Genomic DNA, 13,662 nt, shown 5'->3' on the forward strand with positions numbered 1-13,662 from the left:
CTACCCACGTTCCCAAGACAAAGATATTGCACAACTCCAGTTCACATAACAATTAACTAAAGTGTAACCATAACTATTTTATGGGTTACTAAGGTAACTGCTTGCCCATATAGCGTGCGTTTAATACCAGTAATTGAAATTTATTTTTAATAACAAGAAAAAAAGTATATTGCATATAGACAAAAATCAACAAAAAGCTAATGAGCAGCTCGAATTGCTTTTGAGCTGGCCTTAAATCTGCCACCTTTTTAAAACCCCATTAAAATGTTGAGTGGCCATAAGTCGGGTGTTTTAATGTTGACAGTTATGGCAAGTGAAGTTCCTTTGTGGATTTTCACAGGGGAAAGATTAGGAGAGGATGGGGGAAAACTCCCAGCTGATGCGGATGTGGATGCGGTTGGCGGATGTGGATGTGGATATGGATGGGCCTTGTGGGATATGCTGCTGCTGGGTGCTCTCTTAAGTATCTTCGTGTCACCTGTGCAAATTCCTTGGCCTGGGAAAAAAATACCTTTCCACATTTTCTGGCACCACTCTGTTTTCCGTTAGCTCTCTCCCTCTCTCTCCACCCGCCTGGCCTTTTACCTGTCGCTGTTTTCGGTTTCACTCACAGAGAGTGAGGGGTTGGTGATGGTGGCGTTGGTGTCCCTCGGTAAAAGGTATAGGCAAATACCACCAAATACCCGGGCAAATAGACAATAAATGTCCCCTAAATGCAGGGTCGCTAGAGCGGCGGTGCAGGCGACCAAAGTGGCGGGTGTTGACAGGTAGCTAAAAAAAAGTCCTCTTTCTCTCTAATTACTAAAAATCTTTTTAAACTCTGACGAAATTTAGCTACCAATAAAACTTTGTAAATAAACATGTTTTTTGTTTCTGAAATGAAGTAAATTGGAGAGAATTGAGCTTAGTTTCGGGTTGTTTTTTCTTTGTTTAGTTATTGATAAGCAGCTAACTTGAAATGATACAACAAAGCACTAATAATACATTATTAATAATAAACTAATTAAAAATGATCTAAAATGTTTTTATTAACCCTATTTAGCATTTGTTAAGCTTATAAGCTTGAAGAAATACCTGTAATTTAGTTGAAAATATTTTAAATAATTTATTTTGTATCAGAAATATCTGTAATTCAGTTTAAAATATTTTTAATAATTTATTTCGTATTAGAAAAGCTATTTTACATTCGAAATATTAAAAACTCCCTAAGGGTTATTGGTTTCTTTTGCGTTTTTTCTGGTCGCCTGTGGCTCATATTCACGTGTGTGTATATATGGATTAGCATTGAGCACTGAAGGGGGCACGTACATAACTTAAAAAACAAAACACAAAAAAATTGGTAATAGCTCAAACACACACATACACATATGTGCGATCGCGATAAAAAATAAAATAAAGGCTACCTTCGCCTTGAAGGCAACTTCTCTTATTGCCGTTTTTGGATTTCGTTGGTGTAGTTTTTTTGTTTTTTGTTTTCCTCGCTTCTGCTTACCTTTCTGTTACGGTTATTTGCCCGCAGCGGAAGGAAGGTGTGTGTTTATTTCCAGGTGAACACAACGGTGTGTATGCTTGTGTGTGCGGTGTGTATGTCAAGGTCATTGATGGCATTCGCATTCTCTAAAGGCAACCTTTTGCCTCGCCTTTTGGCTTCATCGGCTTTGTCTGTGTCGGTGTCTTTGTGTATCGTCTTCTCTTGCACTGCTTTTAACCCACCTACAAAACTCACATAGATACGCGCCACTACACAGGTGAAAATACACTGAGATACTATATTTGTAATATTTATTTTTTAAAAGATTTAAATTAGTATTTGTGTTCTTATTGTTTTAACAAATACTAAAAAAAAATTTTAAAATTGAATTCCTATCTTTAAATAAGTGGTGCTCATATTTATTTTGAACAAGTTGCCCAGTATATATATATTTTATTATAGTATTTTACCATATATAATTTATTTTATTATAATTATTTTTTATGTTTTTAATTTTACTTTTTATTTTATTTTTATTTATCAACTCACTGATGTATTTTTTCTCATTGTAAAAATTATATTTTTTTTTGTTCAGTGTATATATAGAGCCGAGAACAAATCATACAAGTTCGATCCATATGCTGGTTGGTGTTCCTGCTGCTCTTGTTGTTTTTGTTGTTGCTGCTGCCCGTGTCCGAGTTGTTGCCTTCGTGTTAGCCCGCTGGCTTGACATCATTTCTGTCATGTTTCGTGTTGTAGCTGCCTTTTTATTTGGTGTGTTGTTAGTTGTTACAGTAAATATTGGATAAACATATACAGGCAATAATAGGAGGGAATGTCTGCGTTGAGAAATATATTGTAATCTAATATAATTTAAGTTGAATTTAATTGCGATTAATATAAAACTTTATACTATACGTTCCTGTATATGTGAAAGTTAGGATTCCCTTAGATTTTTCAGATTTTAATGAAAAGTGTATACTTTTAAGGCTGTTTGAGATTTGAAATCTCTCCAAAAGCTGTTTAAAAGTATGCTATAAACTTTTTCCAAATAAAAAATTCACCTTAAAATCTAGGAAACTGCAGAAAATTAAATATATATTTTTTTATTTCCCTTAAGGCTAAAATTTTAAGCTGCTTTTGATTTTCTGATTTTCTTTTATGAAAATATCTATTGTTATGCCTAGAAATACCCACAAGAGATTTAAAATCTCTCAAAAGGCTGTCTAAAAGTATGCCACAAGTTTTTTGTACTACAAATTCTTCCTTTAAGCTCGGGAAAATTGCAGAAAACTATATATATTTTGATATCCTCTAACCCATGTCTTCACTGTAACCTCTTAAAAGACCCCCCTTTAATTGGTTTCTTCTACGCTTTCGCTTTGCATGTCACTTGGCCATGTCTGGAACTCTTCCTCTCTTGGCCAACTCGCTTCGGTTTTGGTTTGGTTTGGTTCTTTGGGCTTTGGCGTTTAGAAATTGGTTATGAGGCCATTTGCGTACAGCAAAAAAACACCACAGTGCCGCCTGAAAAAAAGCGTTAAAAGGAGGAGAAATCGACGCGGGGCAAAAGGCAAGTAGGAGCTGGCCAAGACGATGGAGAAGAACGATAAGCGATGGCGCGGTGTGGCGAGGCGAGATGATGGCGTCATTAACTTGGCCAAAAGCTCGACTTTTGTCGCGGCTGACACACTTTTGCGCACTGCACTTGTTGTTGTTCGATTTTTATGGGTTAAAAAGCTGAACAACAACGAAAAAATGCATCTGACAGATACATTTATGTCTCGGTTTATTGAGAAGAATTTGCCAGAGCTTTGCAGGTCAAATATAGAAGATAATCTAGCAAATTTAGTGGCAAATATTTAACGTTTACAAATATAAAATAAATAGGGAAATTTAATTGTTTAATTTATAACTACGAAGAATAATTTATATTTAAAGAGAAGTTCTCGCGAGAAATATTAAGAACTAAAACATATATATTTGAAGCCATACATATTTAACCCCTCAAAGCCAGAGAAATTAAGAAATACTTAGGTAAACCTAGAGTTCATTGATCCTCGGCGAGAAGAAACAAACTTTCGTTTGAGGAAAACCTTTCCAATTGCAATCCATCTTGGCGATCTTGGAGAGCTTGACCCACTGCATCTGCTAGAAAGTGAAACATGGACCGATCAGGCTGGATTACTGGGGAACAGGTATCCCACCGAGACAGCCAGACAGTGACAGACTGTGGAGGAGGAGGAGGAGGGGTGGACACAGGTGGACAGGAAGAGATGGAAGTTACTACAATTTTCTATTTTCAAGTATCGAATGCGTTGCCGTCGTCGCAGTCGTTGTGTCGTTGCAAATGTTGCCCAACAACTTTCTATGAAAAAATTCACTTTTTCCTCAACACACGCACACCTCTCTGGTGTGTGTGTGTGTGTGTGCTTTTCGGGGGGATACCAGAAAGCCGGCTTTTTATTTATTTTCTGTTTTCGTTTGGGCTTTTAGCAAATCGAACTCAAACAGATTAACACGTTGCCGCCTGAAACAAAAGGGAAACTTTTTGGTGAAAGAAAACCCGTTTTTACCAGCACCAGTATTTAGAAAGAAAGAAAAAAAATAGAAAAATTAAGAAAAACACTAAAAACCAGATGGAACTCATCGCAATCTGGGTTCCCAAGGGGTAAAAAAAAATAAAAAATGCGGAGTGAATCATTTTTTTTTTGGGATGCCAAAACACTTGTTCATTCAAACCCCACCCCCTTACAATACGGTTCATATCAGAAAAAATATATATATATATTCCGGAACCGATGGCGGGAATATGTAAACACATTTTTTTGTTTGTATAAAAAAAAAAAAACTTTTAAGGAATTTGCCAAGCCAGAACGCCAAGTGATGTCTCCTCTTCTGGGACCTGGACTTGCTTTGATTTTTATTTAGATCTCATCGTTGATTCTTCAGGTATTTATTTATTTCTTTCTTTCTTTATTTTTCTGCTGAAATTTGAATAAATGTGAAGCAAAGAATCGTCCCAACTGCAGGAAATGGCTTATCGAATGTCAGGTTATGGCCAAGAAAGGTAAACATAATTAGCTTTATAATTAGGAAAAAAAAGTATAGCTGTGAATAAGCTAAAGTTTGCTTGATTTTTATAAAAGGCAAAGGCACTTTTCGTTTAATATTTTACATAGAATTTGGTGTTTTATTATAGGTCTAATTTTAGTCAAAAAATCAAATTGAAATTGGAACTGATAGTGATTCAAAGCCTGTCAAAAGAGAGCTCCAAAAAAAGCAAAGATCGCGTGTGCCTCGAAAATAATACCAGACACAAAGCAAACACAGACAGGCCGACAGACAAACTTATTGGCATATTGACAGAGGCGGACATATAAGGGGGGTTCTAATTTTGTAAAGATAAAATAAAGATAATTTGACTATTTAGGGTTTTTGCTGTTTTACTGTCGTAAACAGTACAGGGAATTTTAAGGTGGTTATGATTGTTCAACTGAAATAAGTTTAATTTTATATGTTTTAATTAAGAACTTTGTGGTTACCAAAAATATTTCATTTAAGTAGTGAAAAATACTTAAAACTTTTCGCCTTGTCTTCAAGTTCTAATATTTTTTATTGCTTAAACTTGTGTTATATTTTTACCCAATAAAAATGTCTAATTTCAACATAATGTTAAGATTTACAAGATCTTTAAGCTAAACAAAATAAATTTAAATATAAACACTACCACAAAACCATATAACCACATTACCAACCTCGACATCAACATTCAGCTGGGTTAACATTCGGAAGATGCTAAACCTAGATTTTTATTTTATTTATTTAATTATTTTTTTAAATCTATTTATTCAAAGCTTAATAATATCATAGCTCAGCCAAAAGTGCTAGTATTTAATAGTTTAAAAATAATAATAATACAATTTAAAATTTAAATTAAAAATTTTTAAAGTTTTCAAAAGAAAACAAGAAAGGAAGCTAACTTCGGCACGTCAAAGTTTGTATACCCTTGCAGATTGGTTTCGATGTTTATATTATAGATTTAAATGCTGAAAACACTCACAAAACAGAGTTTCATTACATTTTACCTATACTTATTATGTTTACAGTTTGACAGTTACAGTTTTACATTCCCAGTTTTACATTTTCTCTACATCTACGGATCGGTTTATATGGCAGCTATATGATATAGTTGTCCGATTTTTATGAAATTTATACCATAATTCTAGAATAATAAAAAAAGCTTATATCTCAGAGTAGATAAACATACGTTGAAAAACAACGAAACTATAATTTTTTTTCCTATTTATTTCTCGATCGTTCCTATGGCAGCTATATCATATAGTCGTCCGATTTTGATAAAATTTATACCAAAATTCTAAAATAATATAGAATGGCCATATCTAAAAAATTTTGCAAAAATGTTGAAAAACATCAAAGTTCTAATTTTTTTTTCTACAAATATATCGAACATTTGTATGGCAGCTATATGATATAGTCGTCCGATCCGGCCCGTTCCGACATATATAGCAGTGAGAGCATATAGAAGACTATATGCAAAGTTTCATTCAGATAGCTTTAAAACTGAGGGACTAGTTTGCGTAGAAACAGACAGACAGACAGACGGACAGACGGACATGGCTAGATCGACTCGGCTGTTGATGCTGATCAAGAATATATATACTTTATAGGGTCGGAAACGTCTCCTTCACTGCGTTGCAAACTTCTGACTGAAATTATAATACCCTGCAAGGGTATAATAACTGTTTTTAGCACAAAATCCCCCTTTCTAAACAAATATTTTGCTGCCAGAGAAGCCGCCGAAGACTTTGAAGATTTTGAAAAAGCCGCAGAAGACTGTGTGTAGACTGAAGACTGAAGAAGCAACGGAGAGAGAAAGAGAGAGAAAGAAGGAGAAATAAATCTATAAATGAATTGACAAATCAAATAATGCAAGCAGGTCGTCGTCGAGGCAGCGACAGCAGCAGCAACTATTACATGATGCGAAATCCAAGTTATGCTATAATTCTGCATTGTTCGCTTTGGGATTGTTGGCAGAAAAAAAAAGAAAAAGAAGTGGAACGACCGGAGTTGTTTGTGCTTTTTTTTTCAGCGTTATTTGTTTGTGTTTGTGATTTTTCGAACGTTTCGCATATTTCCCATAAACCTAATTAAATGCGTTTGTTCGTTCGTTTACGCAACGACTTGTGTCGGGATTGCGTGCCATAACGACATCTAGACAAACATATTGTGTATACAAGCCTATATATATATAGGAATATATATTTATATGCATCTGGGTCGGGGCGGGTCACCGCCCAAAATGCAACATGTTGTTTAGAGGGATTCAGGGAAGTGCCGCCGCCGCCGCGCGAAGAAGATGATGTGGGACAGCTGCAGCATGCGGAAGCAATGGTTTCCACAGTTGCACTCAAAGAAAATTTATTAAAATAAGCTTAAGGTAATTCCTTGTTTGTGAACTTTGAGAAACATTTACAAAACATTTTTTATAGAAAAAATATTTTACAAAATATGAAGGGAAATCTATTGAAAATTTTTTTGTGAAGGTATTGATTCAACACACAAAATATAGTTGGGTCTAAACAGGTTTTTTGAGCTTAAAAATTAGTTCTAAAATTGTTTTTATGATTACAAATAATTTTTAAATAATATTCGTTTTGGATATCTTCTTCTACTGTCAAAAGTTCCCTTAATAAGAGAACACGTTAATGTAAATAAAAGGAAAAAGAAAGACATAGAAGTCTAAAAACTAGAAAGAGGGAATCTTTAGATTTACATTTTAATAAGAACCATTCTTCTCAACGCTTCCTTTTTTCATATACGCTAATTTCTTGTTAAAAATGTTTTCATTACTTTTAAAAATAGAGAGAAAATATTAGCCAACAAGGTGTTAAATAAAAGGACATCTAGATTCTTTAAATATAGTCTTCAGGGTTACATTTTAGGTAGTAATTCTTCTACATACATTTCCTTAAGACTTTTTTTTTACCAATTCTTCTCATTTCTTCTAAAAAAAACAGTATTTAAAGAAAATAGAGCCAAAGGAAGAGAGATAAATAAGGACACCTAGATTCTTCAATGATCGTTTTTTTCAGTTAAATTTTAGATAGTAGTTCTTCTACTGCACCTCGCCGATTTCCTACTAAGCTTCAAGCTACAAGGCATACATATATCAATTTTTTTAAGTGCACTCCAGAGGCGTGTGGCGACAGCGAACAAAACACAACAGCAACCACAAACACATCTATTTCTTGTGTGGTTTTAAATGGCGATGAGGCGACAATGGACAAGGGAAAAACCAGAGAACTGACGCAGGGAAAATCATCCGCCCAATTCCGACACCCTCCCTGGAAAGAAGGGACTCCTCTCCTCTTACCCACTTGGTGGAAGAGACACCCACCCACACGTTAAGGCACAGATGACGCAGAGCATAAATTACTTTAAATTAGTTTTAATTGGCAATGTCTTTTCGTTGCGCCTTTAACATTTAATAATTCCATTTTTTTTTGTGCAATGGGCTTTTTCTTCTTTTGCTGGTCTTTCCCTGGAAAACTGGCCAGAATAATGATCTTTTAATTTATTAAATTCATTAAATATATATAAATATATTTTAAATATTTCAGCTTGTAATAATAAATTATATTTCTAAAAAAAAACCCCTTGGAATTTCTGATAATTTGAATTAATACAAGATTCCGATGATGTCATTAATTATGGGCGGTGATAACAAACTGAAAAGTGGGTAAAATACCACTGAAAAAAATAATGTAGACATATATATTTATGAGCTAGAGGTTGTCATGGATATTTTTTGACAGAAAAAAATTATAGGAATGTAATTGGTAAATTACGAATAAATTATAGGGGAAAGGAAAATTAATGAAAGAGTTCTGGAATGACCGGTAATAAAGGTTTTCCTATATATATATATATATCTGAACAAATAAATTCTTCAAGTCCCACTTGGTTAACTTTGGTTAAATATACAAAACTTCGATTGGTTTTGTAAGCAATTCCACTTAACAGGCTTGACTTGACTCATTTTCATTGGAATTAATCACTTAATTAAGTCATTATTGTTTTTGAACATTTATTCATGCTTAGATTTGAAGAATTCTTTGCTTTTAATAACAAGTTTTTATATACATTTATTTTTATAGAGTTTTTTGTGTAACTTTATTGATTAATTGTGGGAAACCACATTTACATACTTGGACTTTGAGACTTTTGACTTGTAATTCGACTATAGATTTTAATGGAGAATATGACTGATATTATTCCCAAATAGTATATGCTTAATTCTAAAGAATTAATGAACTTGAAACGCACTTTATATCTTGAGAACAGAGCTGTTTCTGGGATTAATTTAACATGCTAATTTGGTATTGTATTTTTTTTAGAACTATTTTACCTAATTGCAGGCAATTAGGGTACTGCTCTCTCTCTCTCTCTCTCTCTTTCTCTCTCTCTCTCTCTCTCTCTCTCTCTCTCTCTCTCTCTTTCTCTCTCTCTCTCTCTTTTACTCTTTAGAGTAGTATTTATTTGACATTCATGGGCTGCAAGTTGGAATTGAATCTGTCGGTTGTATCTTATCTTGAGCGGTCTACCCTGAGATACTTTTTATACATTTTTTTGTGCATGCCAATGGGAAATGCACGGCAGCGCAAAAGATAATACACAAATTGTTCGAATATCTCTTGGTTATATAGTATATAAATAAATGTATAAATAAATAAATACGAAAACAGAGGCAGCTACAATTTTAAAACCTGTTGAATTAATACATTAAAATCTAAATTAAATTATTTTATTTCCAACAAAATCTTAAAATATGTAATAAATCTTGAACTAGCTAAAAATAAAAATATTATGATAACAGATAAAAACTAGAAAATATATATAAAAGCATTCTTTTTTTGTATGTCCTAAAATACCCTAGTTTTTCTTAGTTTTCCACGTTTTTCACGCTCAAATGCCAGCTGTTTGATGGCTATTTTTGCTTTTGCTTCTGTTTTTCCCCCCATTGACCAACCCTGCTCCTGCCCCTGGCCACCTGTTGCCCCATGTGCAGAAGGAAAAATCGCTGACACAGTGCATTGAACTCGAGAACTCAAAAAGCGAGAAATTCTTATGCAAAAGGCACAAAAAAATACAAAAAAAAAAAAATACATATAAGTATAAAAGAGAGCGAGGAAAAAAATGAGAAAATTTATTATAAAGAAACAAACGGCCAACGAACGTTACAGAAAAAAAAGAAACAACAAAAATTATTAAAGCAAACTTGCTGAGCAACTGACTTCATGGACTTCGACGTCATCGCTGAACTTGTTGTTGTTGTTGTTGTCTTCACAATTACTTACAATATTTATGTTAAATGGACAGACGGCGCCGGACTTGAAAAAAGCTACGCTACTCGCTTGTATGTGAAATAATTCGCTGCTTAAATAGGAAAAAAGTGCAGAATAAAAAATAAAATAATAGGAGAAGGCACTCAACGAATGAGCTAGGGAGTCGTGAGCTCAAAGTTAGACTTTAAACACACTGAAAAAAAATGTCAAATAAACAGAAACTAGCACTGTTTTCGTTTTTCTTCAAATATCCTTAAAAAATATACATTCTTAATATTTATTAGCCTTTTTTAAACCTTTGTTCTCGGTGTTTAAAAAATATAAATTTTAAATATTTTAAAGCTTTGAACCCTTTTTTTCAGTGTATACTTTCGGGACTTGAGTTCCGATAGGTAAAGAAAGGCAAAATAGTAGAATGAGTAGGATGAAGGGTCCTCATCATCATGCGTACTCCCTAGAGATGACAGATATTATAGCTTCATGATCGTGATTTTTTGTAGGAAACTGTAAGCTGTATGACACTGTCAAAAAATTCTTGTTTCGATCATGGGTTTATTAATTAAACCTAATTAACTTTAGGATTTGTATGTAAAGAACTAACAACTTGTGACTAATTTAATATTTATAAAATAAATATGACCTTATCATTACGTTTAAATGTTATTTCCAGTCATTATTATTTATTTAAATTCCAGTATAACATTTTTAAATGAATACAAGAACATTAATTTTCGTAATATTTATTTTTGATGTACTATTTTTCTATTTATGTACTATTTTCTTTAAGCCAGTGTCATATGATCATAACTCCATTTAACTCGTGTCACGCACGGCATATCTTTGCAAAGCTCGACTCCAAATTAAAACCATTCTGGCTGCCTCACATTGTTATCTCATAGAAGCAACAAAAACAAAAACAAAAAAAAAAGGAAAAAATTAACAGGAAAAATTATAAGAGGAAAAAAAATAAAGAAAGAAAGAAGGAGAAAGCACGCAAACTGAGTGAAACGAACTTTGAGAACTCAGACACGCAAGCTGCAAAGTGGAAAATGGAGAAAAATAAATCTGAGGAAAAAAGTGGGAAAAAAATCTGGGATTGAATCAAAGTGCGGGAGAGGGACAGAGTCAGTCGGTTCAAGTTGGCTAAGCAATTCTCATTGTTTTTTTTTTTCTTTCTTTCTCTCTGTAACTCCCCAAGCTATCTATGTATACATATATGTAGCATTAGCTACTGCATCTGCAGTATCTGCATCAGCTGCTAAATTCTAATGCATACAATTTTCAAATCAGAAACGGATTCGCAGTCCAAAGTTCCAATTGGAATTGCAGTTGCATTGCAGATGCATAAATAAATAATCCAGTTAATTAGCAACACGCATGCGCCACATCTTCTTAATTATTCCAAAGGCTGATTTTATGCCTTGCTTTTAAATTAATTCTCTTTTGAAAAATCAAGCTGGAAATAATAATATATATAAAGATATTTTTCTGGTAAATAAATGAAAATTTTTAGGTATAATTTTGAAGTTTTTAAAGCACAACAAAAATATACTTGCTTTACATTTAATTTTTATTTACTTAATTTTAATCAAAAATAATTTATTTAAAAAAAATATATATACATTTTATAAAAATAAATAAAATATAGAATTATTTTTACCCTTTACCCAAGATTTTAAATTTTTAAACTTAAATAATTTGTTTTCTTAATTATTTTTGATTTTTTTTTACATGCGTATGTAAACTATGTGTAAAAAGTTAAGCCGAAAAGCACACAGTAGTTTTTTTTAAGCACTTTACAGCGATGACTGGCAGGTGGCGCCATACAGACAAGTAGAAAAAAGGAAATAAATTAATGTTTCTTTTTTTTAAAACTATTTCTGTCCTCTAAAAATTGTTTATAATTATTTATATATTTAAAATGTTGTTAAAAACTACTCTAAAAAAATTAATAAATGTTATAAATTTTTTCTTACAGAAACCGAGGGTGAAGTGACGCGCCTGATCAAGACTCTTCCCTGGGGTCCCTTGTACTGTGTCCTGCAACAGGATGATCAGAATTTCACTGCCTATTGCAGCGAGGAGATATCGGTAAGTACTGCCATATCACTAACAAACATTCATATAAAGAACTAACACACACACACACCCATAAATATAAAAAAAATTGATGTAAATTTGGCTTTTGTATTCTCTTTCGTCGCTGTGTACATTTATGTACTTATTTCCATCTCTCACCATTGCACACTGTATATCGCTAACAAAAAAAATATATATATAACTGCTAACTGAACAATCTGGATGTTAACAAATCGCTACTACTACTAACCTGTAGATATTCCCGGCCACGCCCAAAAAGGAGGTGGGTTTGAAGCTTCTATTTTAAATGTCTAGTGTAAAATGGAAAATATTTTCTTAAAAAGGAATTAAGAATTTTATTTTAAAATTAATTTATAAAAAGAGGAGGTTATAGTTTTATATTTTTATGGATCTTGAGTGCCACAGAAATCTCTAGTCCTATAAAAAAAATAATTAAATACATTTTTATACCGCTTATGAGCGGGGGGATTTCTGTGGAATATAATATAATAAATATCCGAATTTTTTTTGACAATTATTAAATTACTAAATTACCTATATTGATCTACAGCTGGGTGATGTTTGCTACGAGGACATTCCACGGGTTCGCTTGGACCGCGTCCGTCGACCGGTGCGAGCTTTGTGGGACGGACCGCCCACGTTGGCGGAGGAGAATGAAGACTCTGATTCCTGCACTGGCGGCATGAGTGGTATCAATGATTTCGTTTTAAATACGACGCTGTACACAGAACTAGGTGAGTGTGAATATTCAGTATACAGATATTAAACTACAGATGTTTTTAAAGATTGTTCTGGTTTTGCAAAACTCAACTCAAGTATTGTTTAGAACGCTTTTAGAGTTTTTCAAACCTTTTAAAATGTGTCTAAAAGAATGCAATAACATTTTTTTAGGTAACAAATTCAGCGTAAAATTCGTGGTTTTGATGATATAAAGTTTTTTTAAAGCGCCCGTTTTAAAAGGTTTTTCCTTTTTTCCCCTACAAGTTAGTTATATTTAAAACTATGACAATCGGAAGGAAGATAGTATTATTATTTGGGTGTTATGTAACGTTATAGATCGTCAGGTGGATTTGATTTTGTTGTTGGTGTGGTCAAGCGGCGTTTTAATTGCATTTGACCGACCGGCAAGCGGCGAGCTCATCAGTGCTCATCAGTAATTGCAATTTTTTTTTTTGTTTTTTGTATCTGGGAGTCCGTAACACTTTTCGATCGTATCAAGAGGTGTATGTGTGTGTGCGAGTAGTCAGGAAATTTGTTTGTACCGCCGTCGACGCTGTCGTCACGCATGCCAGAGCATTAGGCACAATAGCAATTGGGGGGGAGGACGACGACGAGGTGGCTATGGGTGGCTTTGGGTCCATCATGTGGAAGGTGCCGTCCGTTCAGCCGACGCCTCCGTCAATGGCGAGATCGTTTCGGTTGCTTTTTGTTGTTTTAGGGTCTCAAAAAAATCGGGGAGACGAGATAAAAAGATTCACGCGAAAGATACAAAGATATCTTCGTTCTTTAAAATTAACCCTTTTTTAAATTAATATTTAAAATTTATTAAAAATGAAAAAGAATCGTTTCTAAAACGAACGATTTTGGAAATCGATTCTTCATGCATTTGCATGTTTTCTCCTCCTTGTTCACCTCTCCATCCCCCTCTTCACGTTCACTTCCTCATCTTTCACTTCCTCTCTTGTTCTTTGTTTGCTCCACTTGCCCCAAACGTTTCATCAA

General features: G+C 33.6%; 1 protein-coding gene across 4 annotated transcripts in view; it reads left to right on the top strand.

Annotated features, from left to right (window-relative positions):
- Positions 1 to 13,662, top strand: part of raskol (Ras GTPase-activating protein raskol) — a 51,452-nt gene that overhangs the window by 1,879 nt on the left and 35,911 nt on the right. For 2 of the 4 annotated variants that reach the window (XM_017179200.3, XM_017179202.3), the window contains exons 2-4: positions 11,819 to 11,931; positions 12,176 to 12,202; positions 12,491 to 12,674. In XM_017179200.3, coding sequence (XP_017034689.1) covers positions 11,819 to 11,931; positions 12,176 to 12,202; positions 12,491 to 12,674 — 324 coding nt within the window. The remainder of the gene's footprint in view (positions 1 to 11,818; positions 11,932 to 12,175; positions 12,203 to 12,490; positions 12,675 to 13,662) is intronic. The other 2 variants (XM_017179201.3, XM_017179203.3) reach the window with 1 other exon arrangement.

This window comes from Drosophila kikkawai, chromosome X (assembly GCF_030179895.1).
Source record: "Drosophila kikkawai strain 14028-0561.14 chromosome X, DkikHiC1v2, whole genome shotgun sequence".
NCBI classification, from domain to species: domain Eukaryota; kingdom Metazoa; phylum Arthropoda; class Insecta; order Diptera; family Drosophilidae; genus Drosophila; species Drosophila kikkawai.